General features: G+C 35.6%; 5 protein-coding genes across 5 annotated transcripts; 3 read left to right on the top strand and 2 right to left on the bottom strand.

Annotated features, from left to right (window-relative positions):
• Positions 1 to 342: 342 nt before the first annotated feature.
• LOC143585381 (F-box/LRR-repeat protein At4g29420-like) lies at positions 343 to 1,771 on the top strand (the record flags this gene model as incomplete). Its single annotated transcript, XM_077067179.1, has 2 exons — positions 343 to 709; positions 807 to 1,771. Coding segments are annotated over 2 exons (1,332 nt in total), but the record flags the coding sequence as incomplete, so codon positions are not given.
• A 4,219-nt stretch (positions 1,772 to 5,990) lies between these two features.
• On the top strand, positions 5,991 to 7,849 carry LOC143585389 (F-box/LRR-repeat protein At4g29420-like). Its single transcript, XM_077067186.1, has one exon. The coding sequence runs from the start codon at positions 6,268 to 6,270 to the stop codon at positions 7,135 to 7,137; it is 870 nt and encodes a 289-aa protein (XP_076923301.1). The 5' UTR covers positions 5,991 to 6,267; the 3' UTR covers positions 7,138 to 7,849.
• Positions 7,850 to 10,180: 2,331 nt separating this feature from the next.
• Positions 10,181 to 11,017, bottom strand: LOC143585379 (F-box/LRR-repeat protein At4g29420-like). The gene has a single exon (XM_077067178.1). The coding sequence runs from the start codon at positions 11,015 to 11,017 to the stop codon at positions 10,181 to 10,183; it is 837 nt and encodes a 278-aa protein (XP_076923293.1).
• A 3,923-nt stretch (positions 11,018 to 14,940) lies between these two features.
• Positions 14,941 to 17,463, top strand: LOC143585387 (uncharacterized). Its single transcript, XM_077067185.1, has 2 exons — positions 14,941 to 16,570; positions 16,607 to 17,463. Exons 1-2 carry the CDS (start codon positions 14,955 to 14,957, stop codon positions 17,079 to 17,081), a joined length of 2,091 nt encoding a protein of 696 aa, XP_076923300.1. The 5' UTR covers positions 14,941 to 14,954; the 3' UTR covers positions 17,082 to 17,463.
• A 5,013-nt stretch (positions 17,464 to 22,476) lies between these two features.
• On the bottom strand, positions 22,477 to 24,332 carry LOC143585378 (F-box/LRR-repeat protein At4g29420-like). Its single transcript, XM_077067177.1, has 3 exons — positions 23,753 to 24,332; positions 23,437 to 23,453; positions 22,477 to 23,375 (listed from the first exon to the last, which is right to left on the bottom strand). The coding sequence occupies exons 1-3, from the start codon at positions 24,154 to 24,156 to the stop codon at positions 22,486 to 22,488; spliced, it is 1,311 nt and encodes a 436-aa protein (XP_076923292.1). The 5' UTR covers positions 24,157 to 24,332; the 3' UTR covers positions 22,477 to 22,485.
• Between the last annotated feature and the right edge of the window lie 2,882 nt (positions 24,333 to 27,214).

Here is a 27,214-nt window from a genome sequence, read left to right as displayed (position 1 = left end):
TTCTTAAGGAGATTGGCTAATTGGATTGAAAGGTCTGAACCATGGCTACCGTCTTCGGACATGGCAGCCTGGTTTGGTTTTGAAGATGGGTTTGTAGATGATGAGCAGGTTGTTCCTAGAATCAGAAACACTGCTCTGATACCATGATTTCAAGAGTTGTTTTTCATTGATATTTTTTTTCATATGATTTACATTGAAGGAAAGACAATATATACAATTTTACATATGATCATATATGGAAGTTGCAAGCTGTTGGGGGCTGTAATTGTGGGTTTAATTTGGGAGATGATGTGATTATAAAAAACCGATCCCCTAAATTTCTCTTTACCACCAATTCTTCTAACACTCCCTGACTCACTGCTTCTCGATATACTGAGCCGACTCGATGACTCAGCTGACGTTGCTCGCTGCCGAGTCGCTTCCAAGGCTTTCCATGCTGTGTTTCCAGGCCTTCGATCAGTTCGTCTTAGTTTCAGAAACATCAATTTAAGGTATTGGGGTTCGGATTCTTTCAACAAGATTTTTCTGGATCTTATTTTAAAACTGGAAACTGTTGAATCGGTGAGTATGGGCATATTTCATGATCAAGTCTACACCCACGAGGCGTGGCTACCTAGGGTTTCCCGATCGTTGAAATCACTGTCCATGTCTGGTATTAATTGTTCATGGCGTTCTGGACCGAATGTTTTGCTGCCAATTTCTGTGTATTGTAAGTACATGTTTTGTTCAAATCTGTTTGAAACAATATATATTATCATGATTAGTTATCGCATGATTGTTAATTTAATTTCCTTTGATACATGCAGGTCATAATCTTGTCAGCTTAAAGCTGAGCAGTGTATGTATGTCTATGCCCAATTTGAATCCAATTTCAATGCTAACAAGTTTCACACTTGAATCAATGTACTTAAATGACGAAGACCTAAATGAGTTGAATAAGTGTTTCCCTAATCTTCAAGTTCTTAATATGGTATATGTTAAAGGGCTTAAAGATCCCAAGATCCACCATCTCAACCTCCAAGCCTGCCATTGGGATGCATATAATGATTATCCGTTATCTTTGACTCTAATCACCCCCAACCTCATCACACTCAAAATTGGCGGTTACGATCATGTTGCAATTCATGTTGAAGCTCCAATGTTATCTCACTTTCATCTTAGACTTACCATCATTGATCAATCAGATGCATTATTCACCTTCACAAAGTTTGAGAATTTAAAAACACTTTGGTTGGAGTCTCTCTGTATTGGCTCCTTACTTTCGGAGTTCCCAATCACAAACACAGTAGAAACTCTGACATTGTATTCGCCGCCCAAGGAACCAGAAGACGCCCATGATTCGAAACGAATCACCCTAGCCAAGGTGTTCATGGTTTTCCCAAATGTGAGTTCTCTATGTATTAGTTCAGGCGCTTGGTCAAGATTAGAAGCTTGTATGAACCCAGAAGGTTGTGAGACTGTGGATGGGAGCAACCGACTGAAAACATTTTCTGCCTATCTGTTGTTAGTTGACTCGTTGTTGACTTTCTCATCTGTTGCTTGTGTTTTGGACCAATGTGTCAGCTTGTCAGAGGTCTCGTTGCTCATCCATAGTGATGTTAGTGTTACTAAATCTGAAAGTTTCAAGTCTAAGTGCATGGCTCGTTGGCCGGGTTTGAAGTGGAGATGGGGAATATGGAATGAACATAGGGAAGATTCATGGATAACGGATGGTATATCTAATAAACACCACAGATCATCTAAGAAACACAGACTATGTTTTATCAATTAAAACAATTGTGATTGATTATGTATGAAAACACGGGAAACTTATAACCTTCACGACTTGCATTGTTTTGTCTGGTTTTTATAATTAATTAATGTGTAAAATAGGATAATAGTTAAAGACTCAGTTTATTGAATAATTATCTAGTTTTTTATATATCTTATCTTATGTGGCTGTGAAGAAGAAGATTCAGAATTTTGTGCATATTTCCTGTTACTTGACATTGCATTGAAATTTTTTATTTGTTGCTTATGTTGGTAGTAATGTCTATTGAAGTAAAGATAGATGGTTATAAAAAGTCATACCGGTTAGCGCTCAGCTAGAGTATGTAGTCTGGTCCACTGGTTTACAACTTTCATAATTTCGTTCACTGGACGAAAACCGTCCAGACCAAATTTCATTGGAATGTGATTCTTCGTTTACCATAACCTTAGAACGGATATGAGTTTTTCATCATCAAAGCTATTACACTTCATTTTCGAAATGCACAAATGGTTTTGCCAAATTTCGAATGCATATGATTTTACCCATGTCTGTTTCTTGACTTCACTCTTGATTCTCGTATGAACACTGAGTCAAATTATTATCTTCAAGGGTCTATTTAATTAATCCCATAGTTAATATGATTAATAAATATAAATCAGTAACAAAACAAAACTTCCAGAAAACATGGGTTCAACTCGGAGCATTGTAGTTTCCGGCTGAGATAATGCTCAAAGGGCTTCAACGATTGGCTTCAAATTGGTTGATAAAATGACATGGCCGTTCGGTTCCAAAGACCCAATATCTTTATGTCTGGCATTTCTGGTCCGGTCTTGGGTCTTCATGACTTTTACGATGGTTAAGTGACCTTCATACGTATTATTCTCTAATTCCTTTTCTGGTTATAACTAGAGGTGGCAAAATGGTCTTGACGAGCAGGTTGTGTTGACCCGTCCAAACACATTTGATCCAAAACTCTTGGGTTAATCATTTTGCTCGCGGATCACACGAGTAACTGCTCAGCAGGTGAACCGGTCATGGGGCGAAGTTGTGGATCAGTTCACGGGTTTAGCAGATTGTTTTATTAGAGATGAATGAGTCAAAAGTCGTGGCTTGTTTATCCGGTCATGGAGTATATAAGTTCCTTTCCTTTAGGATTAAGTTTGTTTATTTCTCTGCTTAATGTACTTTTGATCAATGAATGAATCAGTGACTTCAAGAAGTATGACACAAACCATCTGTAGTCTGTACGTGAATTGTTCTGTGTTCGTGGGACCTGAACCAACAAAAGCAAGTGTTTTTTTTCACTGGTTTAAAATGGATCGGGTCAGGTTGGGTTGACTTGAAACACTTTGTCCTTGTTCTAATTTTTTTTTATTTAGCTTGTCGATTATGATAAAAAGAAACTTATTCAAACAATGATATTATTTGTTGTTAAAATGATTTAAGAGGTTTTTATGCATTAAGATACACTTGGAAAAATAAGTGAAATAAGTGATCCTTTGAGTTTTCCTGGTTATATTGTGTCACCACAATTTGTCGCCCAAAATCACTCATTTTCTCGCCCCAGTACGCACGGCCTAAGTTTTAAAGAATCATAAAGGCTTTTAGATGGGGTTGAACCTTATTTGTAAGGCCAATTTTAGTGACTTTCAATATCAAATTACAAAACCCTTTAAATATATTATGGTCAAGTTAATAATTGAAGTGGCGAGAAATCCGGACACGAAACGAGAGCTTCGGGACGCGCGTTTAACTTCAACGGGATAAGGCTTCTAGAATTTTTATCTTTTACTATATATTGAAGTCTTGTGTATTATGTATGTGTGTGTTTGTAAGGTGTAAATCATCCACCCAAGTGGAGCTTACCTTGGGTGGGTCGGTTCTTGTTTAATATATCAAATCTTTTAATCGACAACGAGATCGTTCACTTATCCATATTATCTTTATATTTTCTTTTGTTCGGTCGTTTGATTTACCACACCCGTCTCGAAACTTTATCAAGAGAAAAACCGTCCGAGTGGTTGTTTTGGGACCTACACTATTGGGTGGAGGCCCACAAAATAAGAAAAAAAGAATAATGCATGGAATCAATTAAAGTTGTTATCTATTTTGTAAAATGCATAACATACGTAAGATATTATAAAAAGAGAAAAAAAATTAACCACAAAACATATACCATGAGTTTAATGTGAGTATGATTCAAGACTACCTCTCTTTGGAACTATTTCTCGCCTTCTTTGGAATTAGTTGGAAGAATTCTAACAGCAACTGCTACAACTGTCGTCATATGAGCTTTACAAAATGGACCAAAAGCCCACTAGCCTATCAAACAAGTGAAATTGTAGGTTGCTTTCTGTATATCTATGTTTAATCTTGAATAGAAAAACAAAAGATAATGGTAAAAAGTAAAAAAATAATAAAAGGTGTTGCAATTGAATTAAACTTAAGTCAAAGAAACAAAGGTGTTACCATCAAATCTGGTTCATCAATGGAAAGTGCATACCAATCATTAAGAATTAGCCGATTTTGCTCTAATATCCCTCTAGAGCGCTCTCTCTCTCTCTTGATTTTTACATCAATATGTTCAATAAACCCTAAATTCAAATCATAATTAGCAATTAACAAAGATAGTTAAAAATTCATTCTTTAGTAAATTGGATTTGGCCCCGAGAACCTACCAGAAACCACCGGCCAATTCCCATTTTCTCTCAGAATCTTATCTTTCACTCTCTGGAGTTTCTCTCTCTTTAACCATCTTTGACGGGAAAGAATATGGTATAAATCCAACCGTTGGTGGATCTAGAATTTACCGATTTTGTACTTGAAAAAACAACATTTTAGAAATGGAGGGAAGATGAAATCAAACCTGAAATCTTCTTAACCGTTAAATCAAACCTTAGAAGTTATAAGCACCACTTAAATAACACCTTCAAATCAACCCATTGAACACCTGCTTCTTGATTTACGAGAGAGAGAATAAACTTGTGAGTTTTGAATTTCAAATCCCTGATTGGGATGCTTTTAAGAGAATTAGGTTTTTTTTTTTTTTTTTTGAATTTTGAATATAGATGGGAGGATACACGGGATATGCTGATTTTTGGAGCATATACATTACAAACTTGTACACTGAGTATTAAGGGGGTGTTTGGCCTAGCTTTTTTAATTAAGCTTATAGTTTTTTTAGCTTTTTTTTACAAAATAAGCTTAACTTGGTGTTTGGCTTAACTTTTTAAGTTTATGCTTATTAGCTTATATAAGCTCATTTAAAGAAGCTTATATGAAGATGTTTTTTAGCTTATTTGATAGAAGCTTATTTGTTTAAGGGTGTAAATTACTCATTTGTCCTCAAATGGTAGTGGATTAGTAATTATTACTTTAACAAATTAAAGAATATTGGATTTAACAACTTATTAAGGCACATAATTAACTTATAAAATATAAGCTAATCCAAACACTTAAAAAAGCTTATCAAATAATAGAAAAAAAGCTATAAGCTAATTTTATATATAAGCATAAGCTTAAAAATAAAAGCTAGGCCAAACACCCCCTAAAAGTGGAAAAACTGTTACTTTTAAGTGTTTTTTGTTAAATGGATGTTTTGCCTTTTCTATATGTATTATAATATAGTATAGATATAAATATAGATAATATATAGATATCACACATATGATAATAATAATAATAATAAATACAAAACAAACACCGGAGCCAATAACCCATCCCCCCCCCCCCTCCTTTGGCCCTTTTATCATGCGGGTTCTCCAATTTGTCGCCCAAAATCGCCCGTTTCCTCGCACTAGTACGCATGGCCTAAATTTTAAAGAAATATAAAGGCATTGGATGGGGTTGGACCCTATTGGGTGGAGGCCCACAAAATTATAAAACAGAATAATGCATGGCATCATCTATCGTAGAGTTTTTTTATAGCCTTCATCTTCTTCCTTAGCTGAATACATAAAAACTTCGGATTAATTAATTGTTACCATGGACAAACTCCACCACTCGCTGCTTCTCCATATACTGAGTTTACTCGATAACTCAGCTGATGTTGCTAGATGCCGAGTGGCTTCCAAGGCTTTCAATGATGTGTTTCCAGGCCTTCGATCCATTCATCTTCGATGCATTGACATCAATTCAAGGTCTAGGTATTCGGATTCTGTCAACAAGATTATTCGTGGTATTATTTTGAAGTTGGAAAGTGTTGATTCTGTGAGTATCAACTTCTATGGCCTCATAGGCGGCGATTACCATGATTACATCCTCGCCAGTTTTAAGGCCTGGCTGCCTATGGTTTCCGGATCGTTGAAATCATTGTCGGTACTGTCTGGTCATTTTTCTGATCATGTTTCTATATACAGGGAAATTGAGTCGAATGCTTTGCCAATGATTTCTGCGTATTGTAAGTTCATGTTGTTATTTTATAGTAATAACCGAACTTGATTGTTTTAGTTGACTTCAATTAATTAAGGCATTTTGATGCAGGTCATAATCTTGTTAACTTAAAACTGGAGGGTGTAATGATGTATGTGAAGAATTCGAATCCAATGCCAATGCTAACAAGTTTGACACTTAAATCAATGGATTTATATGACCAACACCTAAACATGTGGAATAAGTGTTTCCCTAATCTACAAGTTCTTAACATGGTAGATGTTAGAGGCCTTAAAGATCCCAAGATCCAGTTTCTCAACCTCAAAGCCTGCCATTTGAATGCATATATTAATAATCTATCATCTTTGACTCTAATCACCCCAAACCTCATCACACTCAAAATTGTATGTTACACGTTTGATGCAATTTATGTTGAAGCTCCCATGTTATCTCACTTCCATCTTAAAATTTTTGCCCTTGAACCCAAACGCATTTTCAAAGTCAAAAGGTTTGAGAATTTGAAAACTCTTTCATTAAACTCTTTCTATACCGGCTCCTTACTTTCAAAGTTCCCAATAAAAAATACAGTAGAAACCGTGACATTGTATTCGCAACCCAAGGCACCAGGAGAGACCCTGGATTTAGAATTGTGCCTAGGGAAGGTGTTTAAGGTTTTCCCAAATGTGAGTTCTCTATGTGTTAATGCGTATGCATGGTCGGGATTTGAAGCTTGTTTCAACAAAGAAGGCTCGGAGATTTTGGATGGGAGGAACCGACTGAAAACAATTTGTGCCCATGTGTTGTTAGACGACCCATCGTTGACTTTCTTGTATGTTGCTTGTGTGTTGGACCAATGTGTCGGCTTGTCAGAGTTCTCGTTTCTCATCCATAGTGATGTTAGTGTTACTGAATTTAGAAGTTTCATGTCTAAGTGCATGGCTCGTTGGCCTGATTTGAAGTGGAGATGGGGAAGATATACAAACGATTGTTGGATAACCGATGGTATATCTAATTAAACATCACAAATCATCTTAGAAGCGCAATTGTGATGAGGTATAAGATCCGTCATAAATCTTTTTAAACTATAATATTGATTTAGACTTTCAGCATTTTTAGTATATGTTATGGGCTCGTGTGTTCTTATGAATTATAATGGATATGAAGAAGATGGCTCTAAAAATAAAACTTTATGAGAATATATGAGTTTTATTGCATTATTACTATTGTTATCATCATGTTTATACTGAGCACTTTTGAAATGCCTTCCAAATGCCTTCACATATATTGGAATATGCATATGGGGTTTTCTATTTCTAAACAGCCCATTAAGATTTAGCCCGTTATAAAACCGAAGAAACCGAAGCATGGCCATTGGAGCTTGGAACCACCAACATTAAGTAAGAATAGGCTTATAAAAAGTTTAAAATGTTGAGCTAATTTTAAAAATGTAAATGCACTTCATTCAGCCTTTAACATATAAACTTGCATACACGGAAACAAATACAACTAATAAAAATTGTTGTGAGTAGGTTATGTGCCAATTAATTTATAAGCAAATGATGTAGTAGACTTGATTTTAAAGGCGAGAAACGCACCAAGACGACTATAAGTGTAAGTCGAGGCGCAAAGCATAAAAGCCATCATTTTTCATACGCGAGGCATAAGGTGCTTATATCATTATTTTCTTAATCATGCAATTTAGAAGGTTTTATGTATTAAATTCACTTTGGAATAATTCAAACCGTTTAACCCATTGGGTATTTCAATCAGATAAACAATAATGTTGGATTTATGGTAGCATGTAAAATTTGATGAACAATTTCAGTTTCTGCATAAAGCTGAACTTATAATACTTAGAAATCAGAGGAAAGGTATTGGGTTAATGTAAAATGTGATAAGGAATATTAGATATTGAAAGCGATTTCAATGATTGCGAAAGCCTAGGAATTTTATTTATTATCATCGAGTACCTGTCATTGCAAAATCGAACCAAAACCGAAAAAATTGACGAAAATGAAACAAAAAACCAAAACCAAAACCAAACCAAATCAATCGAAATTGAAAAATTGATCAAAACGAAACTACTAAAATTTAAACCGAACAAAAAAGAAATTGAGAAAACGAACAAGAACGACACAAAAAATCAAAAGCGAGTCCGGAACGACCAAAAAGAAACAAAAGAAACCAAAACCCAACCCGTCCCGTGTGAAAACTCATGTTGGCTTATAACCTGAACTGAACCCGTTCTAATCTGTAACCCGTTTCATGCGGAAACCGGTTCCGATCCGAAACCTACCACATTTCCTTAGGACACTAACCCATATCGACCCATTTCTTTGAATTTGTTGACCCATTTTGATCCAAAAATAATAAGATGGAATTTCAAATGACACATTTATTTAAAATCTCAAAACCAAGCCAACCCATTTCATTTTTTAAAACAACCCATTTGACATGGTTTGGGTCAAGATTGCCACCTCTAATTATCATTGAGTCCTGTCAAATTTTGCAGTGGGTCAAAAGTCGGTTTTGTTACTGCTGCATGTGAAGAATGTGAAGCATATTTTGTTCAGCCTAATGTTAGTCAGACTACTTACAACATAAATAAGTCCTATGATGTCCAAACAATCAATAAGATACATTTATATCTGATGTACACTGGTCAAATTTAAGGTTTGGGGAGGTATCAAGTCAACATAAATGGAAAAGTCAAAGGATGCATTGTACTAGGAACAGATTTTTTTGGTCTGATAACTTAACTTGATATGTAGGAATATTAAAATGAACTTTAAGTATAATGAAGCCATTAAAGCTTTATTTTTTTTACTAAGTTACTATCTACAATTTGAATTCATTCATTTTTTATTCTTGGCAGGTGTGTAAAAATGATTTACAGACCATTAAACTATAAATTTACAACATCTATTTGATTTTAGAACCCAATAGGTGTATAACAATACATATTTCTTCATGTTACACCTCAAACTCAATTTCGACTGTACGTGCCTCAATAGTGTAACCCGAAAGCCAAGTTACCTTGCCCGCTCTGATCCGATTAGCAAAATCTGATTAACAGATCATATATCGGGTTGTTATATGGATAGAGTTTCACCAACACAAAACACGAGGAACCCGACCTGAGAAACCCAAACTTGTGAACACAACCTAAATGACACCCTATTATAATCAGATCATATGTTATTTATACTTAACCATTGACTGATGGTTACTAATTACTTATACTGCAATTGTTACAAAAGAAGAAAACACAATAATGTGCTAAAAACAACCCAGAGATGCAGTAGGTACATGCATACAAATTACCAACTGAAAGCTATAACTATTTTACTTTTCATATCATATGAATATTGTTTTATATTTAAATACGAAACATCATTTTAGTTAACCGAATACAAACAACTTTTACTAATTCTACTTTTCACATAGGAATTTCTTTCATTCATAATGTTTCTCATAGTGCATCTCTTGCTTGGGTACTTCGACTGATTGTGAATATAACTTTCGAGTTCATTAAACTTGGTAAACAAAAGAATTTATTTATTTGTTTGTACTAAGGTTTGGAATTTGGATCACTATAGTGAAAGGGCCTAGCGTTATTTGTTACACGGCTGGACTGATGATATGCTTGACTGGCCCTGGTACATGTGAATGCTTATACAACTCTTGTAAACCGAGTAATTGGCCATTTTCCTTAACGAGAATTGCATAATTATCTCGATAGCTATAATAAAATGTTATCCAATTCTTCTTGATGTTGCAAATTGAGTTGAAGCTGATGCAAATGTAAGTTAGGTTTCATTTGTCGGGTTTATATAGTTTCTCAATACAAGTTTCCATTATAATTAAGACATATATTCTCATAATCAAGTCTGATATTCGGAGCTATCATCTTCATAAATCCATTATAATTCATAAGAACAAGCGAGCCATAACATAAACTAAAAATGCCAAAACGTCCACATAAATATAAACGTTTAAAAATGATATATGATGGATCTTACCTCATCACATTTGCGCTTCTAAGATGGTTTGTGATGTTTAATTAGAAATACCACCTGGAATCCAAGACCGTCTTTCCCATCTCCACTTTAACCCAGGCCAACGAGCCATGCACTTAGACTTGAAAGTTTGAGATGTATCATAACTAACATTATAAGATAGACCGAATGAGACCTCTAACAAGTTGACACATTGGTCCAACACACGAGCAATACACATAAAAGTCAACAATGGGTCAGCTAACATCAGATACGCATATATTGTTTTCAATCCTTTCCTCCCATCGAAAATCTCCCAACTTTCTGGCTTCGAACAAGCTTCTAATTTTGACCAGCCACCCGAAATAAGGCTCAGAGAACTCACGTTGGGGAAAACTGTGAACACCTTCGCTAGGGTCAGTTTTGAATCAGCTCTTGCTGTGTTGGTCCGCGTACACAATGCTAGAGTTTCTACTGTTTTTGTGATTGGGAATTCTGAAAGTAAGGAGCCAATGCAGGAAGTGTCCAGCGAGAGTGTTTTCAAATTCTCAAACTTTTTGATTGTGAACGTCTCTGCGGGTTTAAAATTGTAAATCGTAAGATCAAAGTAAGATAACACGGGAGCTTCAACATGAATCGCAGGGGGCATGATGCATGTAATTATGAGTGTGACGAGGCTGGGGGTGATCAGCGTCAAAGAATCTAGTGAATCACTAAACATGAGGCAATCGAAGGCTTGGAGGTCGGGAAGGTGGAGGTTAAGATCTTTAAACTCTCTACTAACAGTCAACTTAAGAACTTGAAGATTCGGGAAACACTGATTCAACTGATCGTTTAGGTGTTTGTCATCTACATCCACGTCTATTAGTTTAAGTGCCAAACTTGTGAGCTTTGGCATCGGGTGCAAATTTTGCATAGAAAAATGTCCATACTCGAGCTTTAAGTTAACAAGATTATGACCTGGAATCAAAATTTCTTAATTAAATTGGCCAAAACAGCTAACAATATATATTTGAAGCATTGAATGAACAAGATACAATATTACTAGAAGATATAATTGAACATGAGCTTACAATACGCAGAAATCAGCAGCAAAGCATTCAACTTAGGTTTCGTATCTATACACATTAAAGAAACACTTGAAGACATTGAAAGTGATTTCAAGGATCCAGAAACCCTAGGCAACCAGGCCATAACAAAACCCTCGTCTCTGAAAATGGAATCATCGGCGTTGATACTCACCGATTCAACGGTTTCCAACATTAAAATAAAATCCAAAAAAATCTTCCTGGAAGAAAATTTGGGATCCCAATACATTTATTTGATGTATCTGTGATCAATATTAATGGATCGATGGCCTGGAAACACAGCATTGAAAGCCTTGGAGACGACTCGGCAACGAGCAACCTCAGCTGAGCTTTTGAGTCGGCTCAGTATTTGGAGAAGCAGCGAGTCATGGAGTTTGTCCATGAAAACAATATATATTAATTATTAAAAACCCTACGACGTTACGATATATATATATGCTATGCATTATCTTTTGCAGTTCTATGGGCCTCCACCTGACAGGCTGACAGAAATAAAACGATGCATGAATAAAAAGTTAGATTTTTTTTATTTTTAAGTCAAAAGATACTTATATTGATTTGATGGTCATTAAACTCAAAACGATTACAATAAAATGGCAGAATAAAGGGCAACAGGCTGCGCCACAACCCTTTTTGAATAGCAAAGCAAACGGTTGATTACTTCAGGCAATAATCATCATTTGACTGCTGAGGATCCTCCTCGTCTTCAGATGAAGTGAAATATGTTTCGTAGTTTGACTCATCATCCGGTTTACCATCTTCTAATGGTTCGACAACCTAATGCTTTTCTAGTACAACCTGTGGAGGCGGTATTGGAATCGAAAAAATGTTATCATGTAGTTATTTGGATTGTTTGTGTAGGTCCCAAAACGACCACGAACGGATTTTGCACTTGGTTTTAATAAAGTTTAACAGACAACGAGATCGTTCATATACATCTTATCTTCGTATTTATATTTATGTTTGGTCGTTTGATTTACTGCATCCGACTCTTATCTGGCCCGTCTCCTTGTCCCGTCTTGTGGACCTTCCCATCCGGACCCTTGGCCACAACCGTGCCATTTTTTTTTTGGACTTCATCGAAACACAAGCGTTATGAATGCCCTTTATGAGTGGTTTATCGCTTAATAGGCACGGTTTTGTGGTGTTAAAATCACTTTCAACGTCAAATCTTTGTGTGTCTCTTGGCAACGACCATCAAATGTGATGATTTTGGCAACGACCATCGAATGTAATTAAAAATTTTGTATTTTCAGTCTTTTTAGGATGTGCCTTCATCTTCATCTTTCTTATCTCAATTTTCATCTTGCATCCATTTTCATGTTATATTGATTTCTAGACTTTAGTGTTCCATTTCCGGCAAGGCCAACCCAACCTTGATACATATGAACCGAAATAATTTTGGAAACCACGTAGTTAGTGTGAGATGTGAGAACAAAAACCCCGGTTGGGCAGCGAATATGGTTTGGACTTAATTAGATCTGTTTATTGGGTGAGTGGTGGCCAGTGATAATATGAAATTCCAATATAAAACACCGATATAAATAAATGCATGCCATATATTGTATCTTAGTGTTTTTATAGTGAGTCGCCAAAATTTGTTTTCATGGACAAACTCCATGACTCTCTGCTTGTCCATATACTGAATCGACTCGATGACTCAGCTGACGTTGCACGCTGCCAAGTCGCTTCCAAGGCTTTCAATACTGTGTTTCCGGGCCTTCAATCGATCAATCTTAACATCAATTTAAGCTTTTGGGATTCGAATTCTCTCAAGAAGGTATTTCTGGATCTTATTCTGAAACTGGAGACTGTCGAGTCAGTCAGTATCGACAATGTTTTGCTGCTGATTTCTGCATATTGTAAGTACATGTTTATAGTTTCTGGTTATGTATAATATATATTCTCAACCACAAAATCACTACAAACTCTGAAATTGTATTTGGGAAGGAAGGGAATAAGAGACACCCCGGATTCGAATGTGAGCCTAATCAAGGTTTTGAGGCCTTTCCCCAATGTGAGTTCTGAATGCATTAATTCCCATGTGTGTTTGGTCAGAAATAGAAGCTGGTTTCAACTTAAAATAATTGAAATCAATATGTGCTTGTGTTTTGGACAACAGAGGTCTCGTTGCTCATCCGTAGTGATGTTAGTGGTAGTGAACCATCTAAAAGTTTCATGTCTAAGTGCATGGTACATTGGCCGGGTTTGAAGTGGAGATGTGGAATATGGAATTGTAAGGCCCGGTTTTGGTTATTGAGTCTTTCGTATTTGTAATTAGTTTAGTTACGGTTTTAGATTGTTACGTTTATATGTAATGGGCCCGAGGCCTTGTGTAATTGGTGCCTATTGGGCTTATTATTAATGAGATGGGTGTATAACATACTCACATATATAATGTGTGTGTATGGAATACATAAACGAAAAAACCTTTTCACAAAACATTTTGTCCAAGTAAACAAAACTCTCTCAACTCTCTATCCCTTACTTTCAACTTTCGTGTCTTACTCATACACACACAAGATCCGAGATCTCGGTCCGACTAGTTGTTTCCACCAACTAGTTGTGAGGTTGATCCAAGAACGACTAGTACTTAGTTTGTTTTGTTGTTTGATCTGGTTTCGGTACCTACAATTGGTACCAGAGCTTTCGGGCTCGACTAGTTGTAGATCTTGGGTCACAACCTTGGATTTTGGTCTTGTGCGTGAAAGGACGGATTTTTAAAGGAAATAATAGGTTTTCGGTTTTCTTGTGTTCTTGAAATATTCAAGAATATGATGAAGTTTGGGTGAAAAGTTGATATGTTTTGGTGTTTGAAATCTCAAAGAATAGTGTTGGTGTTGATGCATGTGAAAGGTTGTTTCGAAAGATGCAAATGGATGTATTTGTTCACAATAGTGGATTGTGACATCATCACACATAGTCCTCGTAATTTGTTCTTGCAAAAAGGTCCCTTGACCCGAAAGACATATGTTTCTTGCAAAAGTGGAAAGTGACATCAGCGTTTAAGTAAGACAGGAGATTTGTATCAGTCGCAACCACCATCCGACATCATTCGCATACAATTATCAGATTCGAATACATCTGGGAGAATCGATTACATAGCCTCACTCGCTTACACCATATCACTCGCTTACATCTCCATCGCATACATTCTCTCATATCACTCGCATACTTTCTCCATTTCGAATACATCAACCCATTCGATTAAAATCATTCAAATCGAATAGAACTCACCTTCAGATCCAATTGAATCCATCGGTAAATCGAATCGAGCTCACTGTCTCGCAACTCGTCTCCAACCACCATCCACCGCCCGTCTCATATCTCACAACCCACCTGTCTCCCTGGTTCTAGCACTTAGGTTTCGGTGACCGAACAGAATTTGTTGATCTTGTCTAGAGACAAGGTTGTTAGTGGTATCTCAGATCTGGTTTTGTTTTTTTAGGTTGGGTTTGGATGTATTAATTTGGTGATAAAAAAAATAATAACAATAATAATAAAATTTAAAAACAACTTTTATTTGGTATTAACATAAGCAATTTTTGGTGTTAAGAACCATTTACAAGATTTGTGAACAAGGCGATTCTTAAAAGGTTTGACACGGGTCTAACTTGCGGGTTATTTTGAAAATTTAGAATTACTTACTTCGGGTTTTAAAGTTGATAAGATCTTTCTTCGGGACGGTCCAAGAAAAGGTTTTGGGTTTATTTGTCAAAAAAAAATAAAAATAAAAAAAATCTGGATATGAGGGAGAACCGAATGGACATGTTAAAAGAAGAATTCAACAAGTTTAAACATATTCAAGGAGAATCAATTGCCTCTCTCATCAACAGATTTGAGTCACTCGTTACTGAATTGAGTAGTGTCGGTATCATCCCTAGGTTGTCTAAGATCAACATGAAGTTGTTGGATTCACTGCCTTACGCATGGTATAGCAGTGTAATTACCATCAGGGGAACGACAAACCTGGATATCTTAACACTCTCAGAGTTGACTTCTACCATCAAGTCTTGGTGCAGAGAAAATAAAGGTGAGACAAGTGATGCGAGTGTGAGCAGTCAAGCAAGTCCTATCATCCCCGAGTGCGCTGCAAATGGAAGTAGTCAAGCAAACACGTCGTCAAGCTCCACTAATGGGATTCCTACACCTGCCTCTCTCATTCCCGAGGTACACAAACTTTGCTCACAAGCTTTCATAGATAAAGTTCTTCACTATAGAAACCATAATGCTAAAATTCTTGAACAAATTGATAGCATTAGAGTTCAGAATGATGATCTTAAAAAGCCTGCAAAGATTTACACTATCAGAATTAACATTCATGGTAATGATATGGCGGATCTTAGGGAAAAAGTTTCAATTGCTAGAAATTTAGCAAAACGTCATGAAAATCAAGTAGTTGAACTAAACGCAAAAATTGTTAAATTAGAAATTGAATTAACCCAAAAGAAGATTGCCATAGAAAACTTTGAGTTAGCCACCGAAAAGCTGAACAAACTAATTGGGTCACAAATGGAATTAAGATTAAAGACTGGTTTAGGCTATGATAGTTCTGTTGTACCTACACCGTTTAACAATAACTATACTAGCGTTCCTCACCTTGATTTTAATTCTCCTCCTGAGGAAGAAATGGTTTATGGTATTGGTCATGTGCCCATATCAAAGACATTTGTTCCTGCAGCTCCCAAGATTGTTATTTCAGCTAATTCTTCAGTTAATCCTAATAATGATTCATCTTCTATAGCGGGTTGTGTAGAAGAAAAGGGATGTGTGGAAACAAACAAGGGTTGTGGAGATAAAAACGTACTTTTTGATTCATCTATTGTCAACCCTATCTGTAATAATATTGATTCCAAAAACATTTTGAACAATGATGTATTTGATGAGAGTGTTCAAGTTGGCACGACTCTTGAAAATGAAAATGATGTTTCCATTTATGATAGTGACTCTAAAACTATTTTTGATGAAACCATTGTTGATAGAAACGTGCATGAAAAGGTATATGTGAATACTAACTTACCTAGTTGTTCGTCAAATAGTTGTAAAGTTAAGGAAACCAAAGTTAATGAAAATTGTTTTGAAAAGGAAAAGGCAAGTATATCTGGTAAATATGTCCCACCTCATAGAAACAATTTTTATCAATCTACTAATCAATATTATCAACCTCAACTGTACAATCAATTTGATAATAGCTACTATGGTTATTATCCACAAGATTATGTTAACTCTTTCTATACAAATGTTTTTGATGATCGGGGTCACAGATCTGACAACTTGTTTGTTCCCGTACAACCATCTCCTTATTCGCCACAACCCATGTATTATAATTCTGACGGTTTCTATAGGGAAGATAAAAGAAAATTGTGTTTTATGTGTGGTAACCCCTCTCACCTTGCAAGACATTGCAAGAGCTGGCATAAGATGAAAAGAGAAACGAACAGTAGGTTTAATCAATTCCGTTCAAGAGCCAAACCAAGCTCAAGAACAAGAAATGACCAACCTGACAGTTCTGCTAGCGAAATGGATGTGAGATCCATAAATAAAAAGAATGATAAACCTCCTTTTTGGATAACCAAAAAGGAGAGAGCAAAAAGGAATTCAAAGACCGACAAGTCTGAGAATTCATCAAAAAGAAAGCAGAAAAGACATCCAAAGATTGAAAAATCTGAGGATGTCGTTTTAAAACTAAGAAGGAGACAGTCTCGAAAATCTGTTAGAAACAGGAAACCTGTTCATGCATGGAATCCTAAAGATTGTTCTTCTGATTCTGACACGTCCCACAACTTCATAAACAACAACGAGAAAAGGACATTTGACAACCTTGTGGTTGAACCTCCCGAGACAACTAAGTCTCGGGAACCTGTATCTAATTAAACTGCTAATGTGTAGGGTCGGCCAAGACGTTATGTAAATAGTATTTGGTATTTGGATAGTGGTTGTACCCGACACATGACAGGAGACGAATCCTTGCCGTTTGACATTAAACCGTTCGATGGCGGATACGTTTCTTTTGCTGGAGATATGGGTGGAAATATTTCTAAACAAGGTAAAGTGTCAAATGGAGTCCTAACATTTGAAGATGTCAACTTGGTGGAACAACTAAACCACAATCTGCTTAGCATCTCTCAAATCTGAACCGAAAGCTTGTCACAATAGAACGGGTCGATACTGATGACAACTATGCCGACCTGTCTACTAAAGCCTTTGATCGGGCCAGATTTTTGTTTCTCGTTTAGTCACTTGGCATGATCTCTTTTGTACAAAATTAAATTTTAATTTTTTTGTTTTAATTTTTCCTTTTTTTTGTTTTAATTTTATTTTGTTTTATTACATTTTATTTTAATTTTATTTTTTTCTTAAAAGTTGATTTTATCTAAGTTCCTTTTAATTTAGTTTTTTTAGCTTAAATTTTTCTTTTATTTTAAATTTTAAACTTTATTTTTAAATTTGAAACTTTTGTTTTATTTTTATTTTATTTTTAATTTTCTTTTTAATTTGCATTTCATTTTATGTCATATTTCTTTTATCTTTTTATATATAAAATTTTAAATATTTTTCAAATATGTCAAAAGTTTAGAGGGAGAAAATGAGTCTTAACTCACCAAAAAGATTTTACTTTTATTAAAAAAAAATCACTTGACTTCCAAAAATATTTTATATGTTTTTTATTTTAATTAAGAAAATCAGAAAAAGATCTAAAATATATTCTCTTGCTTAGAGGGAGCTCCTGCTTAGAGGGAGTTGGATAATATTAAAATATCATAAAATTTTGAGAAATCGATCCGACCTTTGGAAAGTGATAGGAAATTGTCTTAGGTGATCCTAGCAAATGAAAAGAGTAGATCAAAAGCCAACAAGATCATTGCTTGATGTGTAGATAAACTTAACAAGTGAGTAAATATCATAGTGATATAAACTTAAATATCTGCCTTTGCTAGTGGTTACACTCTTATGAAGCGGTTGCCAACTCCAAATAAGTCATGGAAAAAATCCTAATAGTCAGTCATACACGAGCCCGTTAGTGATTGGTCATAATGAAAATTATTTCTAGCTTTAGCTTCAAATATTAAAAATATCACAAAATTATTGAAAAAGCAGAAAAACTGCAAAATAATCAAAAAGTATTCAAAAATCAACAACAAAAATGTTGATAATTTTATCAAACAAAAAAGGGTATATTAGAATCACGTAACGTGGGGCAAACAAGTAAGTCATAAACACGTTATATGAAGGCATAAGTCAACAAGGCTAGTAAGTCCATGGTTCAACGTTTACATATTGTTTAAAAGAAAAGTTTGCAAAAAGTCTATGAAGCTCAAAATGTTTTGATCAATCATTAGGGGGTCGAAGTCAATTCGGGGTGATACTGATGAACACAAAGTATGCCCGAGGTATGATGGAGTTCGTAACATGTCGGATTAACAGGGGACCACACATGTATTGTGCCTAACTATACCTTAACATATCACAGTGAAATCAAAATACTTGTTAAGCTTAAAGTGGATCAGTATATCTACAATCGACTTTGGGTTCTTGGCATAATAATATCCAAATAGAAGTGTGATCTAGGACACTATAGACAATATGATTCCATGTCGTGATCTTTCTCACCAAAAACAAGTAACATAGAGTTTTATAAATTAATTAATATAATTAGTATAATATTACTATTCTCCTTATCTAAATTTTAAATTTTACTTCATTTTTAAGTTTTTGTTTTATTTTATTTTACATGTTAAAATTAGTTTAACTTGTATTTCTTTTAATTTTATTTTATCTTATGTTATTTTAACTTTTTTTATTTATCTTATTTTAACTTTTATTTTTATTTTTAAATTATATTTTTATTTTGATTTTGATTTTTCATTTTTAAATTATTTTTGAAATTATTTGATTTTATCTTAATTTATTTTATTTCAACTTTATTTTACAATCTTGTTTTTATTATTTTTTTTAATCTTTAAAATTTTAAACTTATTTTCTTTAAGGTTTGTATAAATCTTGTGTCTGTCTTAATTTTTAATTTGAAATTTTTAAATGCTCATTTTAACTTTATTTTTAAGTTTATTTTTAAATTTTATCTTTACTTCTAACTTATTTGATTTTATTTTATTCTTATTTCTTAAGTTATTTTACTTTTGTTTTCATCTTTGTAATTATTTTAAAACTTCTTTAAATTTTGTATAAATTTTATTTTTGTCTAAGAGGTTTCATTTTCTGTTTTAATTTAATTTAAACCTTTTAAAACTTTATTTTACTTTAAACTTATTTTAAAATTTTGATTTTATTTTCTTTTAATTTTAAAATTTTCTTTTAATGTTAAGTATTTAGTCAAAATGGGTTTTGTTTACAACAAGGTCCTCATTGCATTGTTTGTTAAGTATTAACCCGATAAAATATATCTTGAAAAGTGCTTGGATGGAGACGATGATGAGTCAGAAGAGAGAGATGACGAGGATGAGGATGAGTATGATAGCTATGATGATACTCGTGGTGTTGGTAGTGGTAGTGGAATTGGTAGCGTTGAGGCTACCGGAAATAAGACGGCTGATGTTGAGCTGTCAAAGGAGGCTGAGAAAACGAGGGAATCGGAGGCTGCGGTGGAGGCTGAGCTCGCCTCTTTACTTAACTTTTGTTCTTTGCAGGTACCATTCCTTCTGTTCGAGAAAGCCGTGGATGAAAATAATGATGAAAGTGATGATGGCATCAATTATTCTCCCGATTCCGATACACCAGTTAGGGAGAATGCTGAGCCAGCCGTTGATAAGCATGTTGTCACTCATGTTGCTGCACCTGCTCGAAGAAACTCAAGAAAAGGAACTAAATTCTATAGCATGAGCAGGATGGGAAGCATGTGAACGAGGTCGAAGTTTCTTCACGACTTCATTACATGGGAATTCGACAACGAATACGACGAAGTTATCATACATTGCACTCGCAATCATGAGCTCACGTTCTTTGATGAGCTTGAACTGGATGGACTTGGACTCCACAACCTGATGAAACTTGTGGAGTCGCCTCTTTACACAATCGAAGATGTCTGTCATAACAACACGGACACCATCGTTGGAAAGTTCAACAAGTTTGCTAGATTACTTGTTGAAAAGAAGCCCTTTGAAGATGATCCAGATGGTGTATTTGACTATGAGTCCAAATGCGAGTGGTGAGAAGGAAATAATACAAATACCAAAAGACTAGAGGGAGATTGTAAGGCCCGGTTTTGGTTATTGAGTCTTTCGTATTTGTAATTAGTTTAGTTACGGCTTTAGATTGTTACGTTTATATGTAATGGGCCCGAGGCCTTGTGTAATTGGTGCCTATTGGGCTTATTATTAATGAGATGGGTGTATAACATACTCACATATATAATGTGTGTGTATGGAATACACAAACAAAAAAACCTTTTCACAAAACATTTTGTCCAAGTAAACAAAAAACTCTCTAACCCTTACTTTCAACTTTCGTGTCTTACTCATACACACACAAGATCCGAGATCTCGGTCCGACTAGTTGTTTCCGCCAACTAGTTGTGAGGTTAATCCAAGAACGACTAGTACTTAGTTTGTTTTATTGTTTGATCCGGTTTCGGGACCTACAAGAATGAACATAGGGAAGATTCATGGATAAACACCACGGATCATCTAAGAAACACAATCTTTGTTTATTGAATTAAAACAACTAGCACTTAATCAAAGTATACAGTCTGGTCTTCTGGTTTACAACTTAATTTCATAATTTTTGTTGCTTCTGTGTGGATTGTGATTTGCGAGACGATATGATTTAAAATCACAATGGACCACTGAAGTGAATAAGAAGTCGTACCAGTTATGGCTTAATCAAAGTATACAGTCTGGTCTTCTGGTTTACAACTTAATTTCATAATTTTTGTCACGTGAAGAAAACCGACCGACCAAATTTCTTGAAAACCTGATTCTTCATTTACCATAATCCTAAAGCCGAGATGAGTTTTTCATCATCAAAGCTATTACACTTACCTTTCGAAATTCATGAATGGTTTTGCCAAATTTTGAATGCGTATGATTTTACCCATGCCTGTTTCTTACTTTTCAAAATAGTCAACTAGCATAGAAGTCAACGTTGACCACCAGAGTGCCAAATGTGGCAAAAAAAATAGTCAAAATTGGTCATAAAGTCAACAGTAACCCAAAATCCCCTGTCTAAAAAAGTCAACTCTTGTCAAATTTTACAAAATTCATTCAAATGCATCCAAAAGACAGTATTACGCTCCTTAATAGGCAAAATCATCACTTTGTAGTCTTATTGCTCCTTAATAGGCAAAATCATCATTTTATAGTCTTACATACTTTATAACTTATAAGTTTATAATCTCATCAAGGACGACAATAATATAAACATTAGCTCCGGGCCAAAAAGGAACACGAGCAACAGTATGGGTTGAGTTGGTTCAACTCAAAAACAGCAGTACATGCAACTGAAAGCTATAACTATTAAGGGGATCATGAATATTGTTTTGCCACATCTATATTTAAATACGAAACATCATTTAGTTAACTGAATACAAACAACTTTTACATCAAAATTTCTTTCATTCATAATATTTCTCATAGTGCATCTCTTGCTTGCGTGATCGACTGATTGTGAATATAACTTTTCGAGTTCCTTAAACTTGGTAAACAAAAGAATTTATTTATTTGTTTGTACTAAGGTTTGGAATTTGGATCACTATAGTGAAAGGGCCTAGCGTCATTTGTTACACGGCTGGACTGATGATATGTTTGACTGGCCCTGGTACATGTGAATGCTGATACAACAACTCTTGTAAACCGAGTAATTGGCCATTTTCCTTAATGAGAATTGCATAGTTATCTCGATAGCTATAATAAAATGTTATCCCGGTCTTCTTGATGTTGCAAATTGAATTGAAGTTGATGCAAATGTAAATAGTTTCTCAATACAAGTTTCCTCGCATTCGAAAATCTGTTTCTGATTGAAAAAAGTCACCCTTCGTGAATCAAACAGCCAGTTCAAATAAGTTTAAGCATGACTACAATAACTATAACGAAAAAAAAAATAAAAAACCTCATACATTCTCATAATAAGTCTGATATCTGGAGCTATCATCTTCATATATCCATTATAATTCATAAAAACACACAAGCCATAACATATATTAAAAATGCCAAAAAGTCCACATTATGATATATGATGGACCTTACCTCATCACACTTGCGCTTCTAAGATGATTTGTGATGCTTAATTAGAAATACCACCTATAATCCATGAATCATTCACTTTTTCACCATCTTCCCCATGTCCACTTTAACCCGGGCCAACGAGTCATGCACTGAGACATGAAACTTTGAGATGTAGGAGTATAACTAACATTACTCTGGATGAGCAACGAGACCTCTGACAAGCTGACGCATTGGTCCAACACATGAGCAATATACGAGAAGGTCAACGACGGGTCAACTAACATTTGATACGCACATATTATTTTTATTCCTTTCCTGCCATCCAAAATCTCCCAATCTTCTAGGTCCAAATTACAGGCTTCTAATTCCGACCAACTACTTGGGCCAATGTGTAGAGAACTCACGTTCGGGAAAGCTGTGAACACCTTTGTTAGGGCAAGTTTCGAATCTGGAGTGTGTCCTATTGGCTCTCCTCTCGAACACAATGTCAGAGTTTCTAGTGTTTTTGTGATTGGGAATTTTAAAAGTAAGGGGCCAATATTGGAAGAGTTGAGTGAAAGTGTTTTCAAATTCTCAAACTTGTTGACTGTGACTGTGATTGTGTCTGTGGCTTCATGGGCGGAAATGATAAGATCTAAGTGACATAACATGGGAGCTTTAGCATGAATTTCAGGGAGCTTGTGACATTCAACTTTGAGTGTGATGAGGTTGGGGGTGATCAGCGTCAAAGAATATGGCGAACCATAAAATACGACCCAATGGAAGGTTTGGAGGTTGAGAAGGTGGAGCTTAAGATCATTAAGACCACTTACATAGTCCAAGTTAAGAACTTGAAGATTAGGAAAACACTTATTTAACTGATCGTTTAGGTGTTCGTCATCTTCATCTATCTTTATACATTCAAGTGTCAAACTTTTTAGTATTGGCATTGGATGTAAATTTTGCATAGATAAATATCCAAACGTGAGCTTTAAGTTAACAAGATTATGACCTGGAAGCAAAATTTCTTAATTAGTTAAAAAAATCAAGTTAAATTGAACAAAACAACTAACAATATACTCCCTCCGTCCTGGTCAAAGTGTCTTAGTTTGAAAAATACAAAGTTTAAGGTAGATTAAATTATTGTTTTCTTTGCTTACCAAATGATAATAATGCCTTTGAAAATTGGTCCATCAATATTGTTTATTAATGTTAGTTGTGTGTTTAAGGGTAAACTTGAAAATTATATAATAAATTTTGAAACTGGACATATGTAATGAGTCAAATAAAAAAGAAAATGTAGACACTTTTAATGGGACGGAGGAAGTATATTGTTCTATGAAACATTGAATGAACGAGATACAATATTACTAGAAGATATAAATAAACATGAGCTTACAATACGCAGAAATCAGCAGCAAAACATTCGATTTATGTTGCCTATTTAAAAAAATTGAAGGAACACATGCATACATTGAAAGTGATTTCAAGGATCCGGAAACCCTAGGCAACCAGGCCTTAATGAAATCTTCGTCTCTGAAAATGGAATCATCGGCTTTGATACTCACCGATTCAATGGTTTCCAATGTTAAAATAAAATCGAAAAGAATCTTCCTGAAAGAATTGGGATCCCTAGACCTTGAATGGATGTTTCTGTGATCAAGATTAATGGATCGTAGGCCCGGAAACACAGAATTAAAAGCCTTGGAAGCGAATCGGCAACGAGCAACGTCAGCTGAGTTATCGAGTCGACTCAGTATTTGGAGAAGCAGTGAGTCAGGGAGTTTGTCCATGGAAAGAGAGAAAGAGAGAGATCTTTAAACTTAAAATCGTCAGCACAGGTAGAAGATAAAGCATATATAAAACCCTACGATAATATATATGCCATGCATTCTGTTTTGTGGTTCTATGGGCCTCAACCTGATAGGGTCCAACCCAACCGAAAGCCTTTTAGCTCAAGTGGTGCAAAAATATAGCTCTACGTCAAAATCAGTTCGGGTTGAAATCGGCCAGTTTGTTATATGAAAAATAATCGGTATGGCAGGGTCAATCCACAAGGTGGAGGTGACCTATGAGGTCGGCTGGTACGCTGTGAATATTATTGAGTGAAAAAAAACAGGGTTATCGTAGTGCAGTTATATAGAGAAGAAGAACGGAGGCAACTCAAGAGAAATCAATCAATCAATCAAGCCCTGTATATTGATCCCACTGCATAGCACGCTATTGGTAGGGTCAGGGGAGGGTAGGATGTAGGCAAGTCTTTCCTCTATCTGTGAGAATAGAGGGGCTGCTTCCAAAGAGACCCCCGACTCAAAAGAAAGTAGGAGCTAAAAAAAAGAAACTAATGAATTAAAATTGGTATTTATATTTAACTATATTAAATAATGTGTCAAGTTGGTGGTTTTTAGAAATAAGTTGTGGAAGACATCTTCTCAACGACATGGTGGGTGTTATGGAATTTGTAGGTCCCGACACTGGATCTAACATGTTCTTGAATCAATCTCCTTGTAAGCTAGCGGAAATCACTCACAAGTAAACCGAGATAGTGGTAGGGATGGCAATAAAAACCCGAACATGATGGGGAAACCAAAACCCGGCATAAATGGGATGGGTAATACCCGACCCATTAGGGTTTGGGACGAGTTTTGAAATTTTTCGCAGGTTTGGGATTTCTGATATACCCGATTACCCGATAACATAAACCCATTTACCCGATTATATACCTGATGTACCCGATATAACTTATTATATATGTATATACATACATACTATTTTTCATATATATTATTTGTCGAAACTTGTTTATATCAATTATTTGAGGCATTTTATGTATGATAACCATCTTTGTAATCGAGTAGTTATAATTTGTTAAACCCGGTAGAAACATAGCGAGTTTTGAGCCGGGTATACCCCACGGGTATTTTATCAAAACCCGATAAGAAACCCGAAACCCGATGGGAAAACCCGAAACCTGACGGGTAATTACCCGATTAAAACCCGACGGGTTTGGGATGGACTTTCATAACCGGGTATGGGTTTGGGAATACCCAAACCCATCCCTAGATATCGGATCTTGTTTAGTTTGGTTTACTACCGGTTTTGGTAAGAGATAGTGAAAGTTGATGGGATGTGGATAAGATAATTTGCTAAAGGTTATGTGTGTATGACAGTATGAGTATGCTCCACCTTATATAGGTAAGAGCATACCATGCATCTTTTTATTAAGAACCGACCCAATGGGCTGATAATACATGGCCTCGGGCCCAAAAGTTATTACAGCAAAACGAAAGCTAATGGATTACACCGTGAATAATGCAAAAGACTATAATACAAACATGGCCCTACAATCTTCTCTAGTCTATAGTATTATTTCATCATTATCCGTCGTCAATCGGTCTCAGAGTCTATGCTCTCCTCATTTCGTATAGTTGATTGTCAATAACAAATAAAACAAAGTTGTTCAATTTTTCAACTATCTTGTAAGTATTGGGCTTGCTAACGTCTTTGACTGTGTGCAGAGGATGATTGTACAGTTTCAACATATCATCCTTGTTGAGAACCATGAGCTCATGCTCGTCAAACAAACTGAGGGGATGCGTGCTCTTACACCGGATAACAACCTCTCCGATCTCATTGTTGAAGTCCCAACAAAGAAAGTCTTTGAGCATGTTGGGTGCAAGTGGTTCACCATGATAGATAGCCTGACCCTCCCTCATTTTTTGGCATATTGTATCACCATTCTTTTCTTTTCTTCCCGGTGACTGGATCAACATCGGTTGAGTGCAAGTAATATCTACCCTTCTTTTCGCCATAATCTTCACTTGTAGCTCTTCTAAAAAAGTTCCTATCAAGCTCGGACAGAGAATGCAACTATGTGTGGTGCAAGTAGGTGAGGTCACTGTTTTCCCTTCTTATTGCCCAAGACTCATTTTCGGCATTCCATTTGGCATAAAGAATGAGTGAGTCATCGTGGTACAAAAAATATCTACCACGCATGCTTACACACCTTGAGATCAAGTGCCACTTCTTCTTTCTTGGCAAGCCAGCAGTGTTGGCGGGAAGAGCAACAACAGCATCACTTGAAACAAGGTCACTAGCTTCTTGTTCCGGAGAATCTTGATTTTGATTGGAGATTGTACACCTGCAATTTCATCAACATTAAAAACAGAATAAAAATCTTCTTGTAGTGCAACCTATGTCTCTCTTTTTCTGTTTGCGGGATCACCAGACATGGGTTCATCCCTTGGAGTGTATTTTATGGTGCAGTTTGTTTACCAGAACCATTGCTACTACCAACCCCGCCTTCTCCATCACCACCTCATTATTCTCATCCGAGCCATCATCACCATAATATGGATTTTCATCGTAACTATCCCTTGGCTCGTCTTCTTCATCTTCCCCCTCATCCTTATCGGACTCTTCTTCCTTAGTACTTTCCTCATCATCAACATTCTTAGTGGCCGTTTCTCCAACAAAATTGGAGTAACAACAGGTACAATTGTTGTGCCACTGATACTTGCAAACACAATTATGCCAATCAACACTGGTAACACCAACACCGTCTCCACTACCACTAGCACCAACCCCAATATCAGCCATAGCAATATGAGATTTCTTCATTTTATTACCATCATATTCATCTTCAGAACTCAACCACAAAATATGACATTCAATCTAGCCTTGAGATTTTCCACGTCTTGATCAATCATTTCCCAAATCTTAGTGTCTTCAAGGTATATGTCAGCAATCTCTTGATTCATCTCGATTTGAGCCTCGTTAAGACGACTTTGTGGACGTCTCTACCATAAACCGAAAAATCACCCTAAAAGCTTTCAGGGATGTCTCGTCATA

This window comes from Bidens hawaiensis, unplaced genomic scaffold (assembly GCF_021521415.1).
Source record: "Bidens hawaiensis isolate Kalapana, Puna unplaced genomic scaffold, B.hawaiensis_p1.1 tig00033831_1, whole genome shotgun sequence".
In the NCBI taxonomy this organism is placed as follows: Eukaryota; Viridiplantae; Streptophyta; class Magnoliopsida; order Asterales; family Asteraceae; genus Bidens; species Bidens hawaiensis.
This window is presented reverse-complemented; position numbering and strand designations above follow the sequence as displayed.